Here is a 4,299-nt window from a genome sequence, read left to right on the forward strand (position 1 = left end):
ATGCCATAAAATATGTAGGTGGCTGGAGTATTTATATTTTTAATTAAATAATAGGGAAGTGTGTGTGTGTGCAATCAAGCATATATATACTGTTTCATATGAAAATGGTTCTGAAATATTTCCATTTATTAATTATATTATATGTTAATTATAATGTTTTACTTTTTTTTTTATTGAAGAAGTGATCCACAGGTGTATTTGTAATGTGTAAGTTGATTTTTTAATAATAAAATAAAAGGTATAAACATTTCAGGGTGGGATATCAGATGTATTAAATCATTTGTTTGGGATTAAAAATAAATAAATAATAATAATAAAACTGGATATTGATCCACAAGTTGGTGATAGCCACCATATTTTATTAAAAACATAAATTATGTTACATGCATTTATTATATAAGTTATCTAAATTTGTTTACAGCAAATAAAGAAAGAAAAGGGGAGCTGATTGTATTTATAAGTATTATTGTCATCAGTGACAGATGTCAATATGTCTTCACAAATACATTTATGTGTATTCAAATATTTCAATAATATTCAATATATATGTCCTTGACCAACATCTTGGGCTTACATGATAGTTAAAAAAATGCTATAGTTACTAGTACTAATATGTACACAATATAAAACTTTCATACTTATATATCATAGAAATTTACCAATTTTCATATTTTTTTCTAGGTATCAGTGATCCCTGTTTATGGACAAAAAGAGAACTGGCAACTCTTGGATGAAAAATGGGCCTTTCACGATGAATTAAGGGCGTTTAAGTTTTAGGGTGAATTAAGGGATGCTAAGGAGAACACTGGTATCAGATTCAGCGATTCTTTTCTACAGTATCTCATGTTTCTGTGCATAAGAAGGATACCAGAACCTTTTTCACTGACTTTCCAAACTACCATATGCAATATTATTGGTGCTATTCAGTATGTGATGATGACATTGATAACACTTGGATTTAATCCTTTTTTTTTACCAGGATCTCTATTTTCTAATAAAAACAGACTTTACAAAATCAATAAAATTATATCGAGAAACAATAGACAACACATATTTATTATTTTCTTTTTCTATTATCATTATAAACCAATGATCAAATGATATTTGCATTGTGTTAATGTGTGTCTTAAATTAAAACAATGTATTGTTACCATTTACAGTAATTTGTTGTTTTAACTGGTTTATTAATCAGGTTGAAAGTGATAGCCTTTGAAACTGTGCCTCTTGTCAAAGGTAACTGACACTGTTTTAGATTTGAAAGGAAGGAATATTTTATTTAACAATGCACTCAAGTCATTTTAATTACGGATATATAGAGTCGTACATGTTTAGGGATCACACAGATAATATTAGGGAGGAAACCTGCTGCTGTCACACAATGGATTACTCTTTCCGATTAACAATAAGGGATCTTTTATATGCATCAGCCCACAGACAGGATAATAAATAGTGTAGCCTTTGTTACACTACTTGTTGAGCACTGGCTGGAATGAGAAATAGCCCTATAGGACCACCAACAGGAATCAATCCTAGATCGACTGCGTATTAAACTATGTCCTGGCCTGCATGGGATTAGGTGATTAAAATATTAATGGCAATTTTATGTACCGTATATATATATATAAAAAATAATGCTACAAAATGTTCTGAAGATGGAACCGCAAAGGTAAATTTGAGATGTATCCGGTTTAAAAGGCTAAGTTCTGTACTAGCTGTAGCTAGAGGGAGCAATGTATGTGTGGTCATGGAACATGTATGGAAACTAAATTTAGGTTCCTCCATTTTAATACAATGTGTTAATATGTATCCGATATCAGCAAGTTTAAGGAATAAAAAAGGACTTGATAAAATTAATAGTTTTAAAGTTTTTGTAAAGTTTTCTAATAAGATACTTGCTTAAATTTATTGTTGATGAAAAGCCTTACAAATAAACCAGTAGACAAGTCTGATGTGTTATATATATAACTACTGTCTATATATTGTCTACTGGTTGTTCATTTGTAACAAATGTTTATATAATATATATATATATGTATATATATATGTGTGTGTATGTGTATGTGTATCTATATGTACATATATATATATATGTATATATGCATATATATATATATATATATATATATATATATATATATATGGGTTATTTAAAATTGTTTAAAGAAATAATTTCCTTTAACAAAGTGTAGGCCAATTATTTCTTTTAAACAGTTTTAAATAAAAAATATAGGCATACTTGTTTTATTTTATTATTTTTATTTGTGTGTGCGCGCGCTCGTTTGTAATGCTTTACTTGAAATATGGACCAGACACTTTAAAAATACATGGACTAAAAATATTTATTCAGGTGAAAAGAAAAAGAAAAAAAAAGGAAGTTTGCTATAGTTTTGAACTCGGTCAATCGTCAAATTTTATGGGTGGAAAGAGTACATGTATCTCCTCCATGCAGGAGCTATGTAGAATAGCGCTCCCGTGCTACAAGCGGTAATTTAAGCACGTTTTGGCCATTCTTTGCTATTCACGCTACGCTAGTTCGCTTTGTTACTAATGGCCATTATGATAGACTTCTGCCTACCAGATGCGCGCGCATGCTAATACGTGACGTCACTTCCCTAAACACATGGCTTCTCCTATTGCAACTATGTGTTAGCTACAGAAAATAAATGACAATATGTAAGGCATGCAAAAAGTTAATATTAGAACTTTATTCTATGTAAACCAGTAATCACTAAGGCTTTGCTTCACCCCCAAAGACCCGGATGATCGGTAACTAGGCCGTGTGACGTCACGCCGGTTCCGAGAATATTCCTTACAATAATTCTCAACCGAAATTTAGTGGGTGGGGACATTTTTAAATTGAAAAGTTTTCTTAAATTAGTTAATATATTGGTATCAATAGAAATTAGAAAAGGTATCATTTCATAAATTAGAAAAACAAAAATATATGGAATACATATTTTTGGTAAAAGTGACTATCGTCAAGTTGGGGCGAAACGACCAGCGAGTCAAGAGTCTCGGGTGAATTTATAATAATGGCGAAACGTTTTACCATTGTCATTTCTATTAGACATTACACTATTTACCTATCTGAACGACGCTCAGACATGGCATAAACATGAACTGCATTTGGTTTGTGTTTACATTTTACTATTTTCTAAATTTCCCTCCATTAAAGGAAATAAGTAAAGTTAACTCCAGTTGTTTCAGATTATATAATCTTTAAAAAAAATCAAACAAATCAATTTGTACATACAAATATTAGTTAATTAGTACAATAGCTTTTTTTTATTTTTTTATATATTCGGTGTTAAATTTCTGCACCCCTTAAATAAAACCAAGATACTTTATAAAATAATACGCAACTACACAGGTTGCGCCATCTATCGGTAATAACATATAATGAACAAGCACTGTGACGATTCTGATTGACTGGTGGTGTTTCTATCGTGTGATTTGGAGCGTGACACTTGTCAGAAGTTTATCAACGGTAACAAAGTTAATGTTAACTTTTTAGTTACATAATATAAGTTATGGATGTTTTGCATCGTTGTAAAGTATTGATATTTAAAGTTATGAAAGTGTATTCATGATTTTTGTTTCGACGAACTAATTTTTCTTTAATTTTTTTTTTTAAAAACATGTTCATTTTAAAACTTGTTAAATTTAAAGGAGCAATATTCCTACTTTTTATACTCAGCAAAATTAATTTAAGACCAAGGACACTTTGTGGTCTTTTGCTGGTGTTATATTATAATACTAATAATCGCAGATAATTTTTAAACATTGTTTTACTTTGAGTAAACGTTGACTAAAGTCCAAAACACAATTTTAACAACCACAATAAATCACTTTACTTTAATTACTTTTAGATTCCCCCCACATTTTATCTAGACACAAATCGTGAAAAAACACACAAATACAATGGCACAGGTTTCACATCCCAGATTGTAGCCTGAGCACTCTGACGGTAAGAGAGCTAGGAAAGACTTCCAAATGATCTAGCATGTATGCTAATACATGTACTATCACTGACCCTAACCCTAAACCTAAGCCTGAATGAACTGAATGCTGGGATGTTCGCAAGTCTTGCCGAGAGTTACATGGACATTTGGACAGTTATCAATGCTCTCTAACCATCAGAGACCAATCTATATAAATTGCAACTACATATTTAACCAGAACATTACGGAAAGGGGGTGCTGTCGGTTTTCTTCATGTAATGTGTGTATTAGTGATTATCGTTTTTTTAATCAAGGAACTCAAAAATGATAGATGTAATTGTAAAGGTATTTAACGTCG

The 4,299-nt window shown here is 30.7% G+C and overlaps 1 protein-coding gene across 1 annotated transcript in view; it reads right to left on the reverse strand.

The window, feature by feature from the left end:
• The window catches only part of LOC121382304 (RAD51-associated protein 1-like), an 18,687-nt gene extending 15,523 nt beyond the window's left edge, over positions 1-3,164 (reverse strand). The window contains exon 1 of the mRNA XM_041511877.1: positions 3,084-3,164. Coding sequence (XP_041367811.1) covers positions 3,084-3,106 — 23 coding nt within the window. The 5' untranslated portion in view covers positions 3,107-3,164. The remainder of the gene's footprint in view (positions 1-3,083) is intronic.
• Between the last annotated feature and the right edge of the window lie 1,135 nt (positions 3,165-4,299).

Source organism: Gigantopelta aegis, chromosome 9 (genome assembly GCF_016097555.1).
Source record: "Gigantopelta aegis isolate Gae_Host chromosome 9, Gae_host_genome, whole genome shotgun sequence".
In the NCBI taxonomy this organism is placed as follows: Eukaryota; Metazoa; Mollusca; class Gastropoda; order Neomphalida; family Peltospiridae; genus Gigantopelta; species Gigantopelta aegis.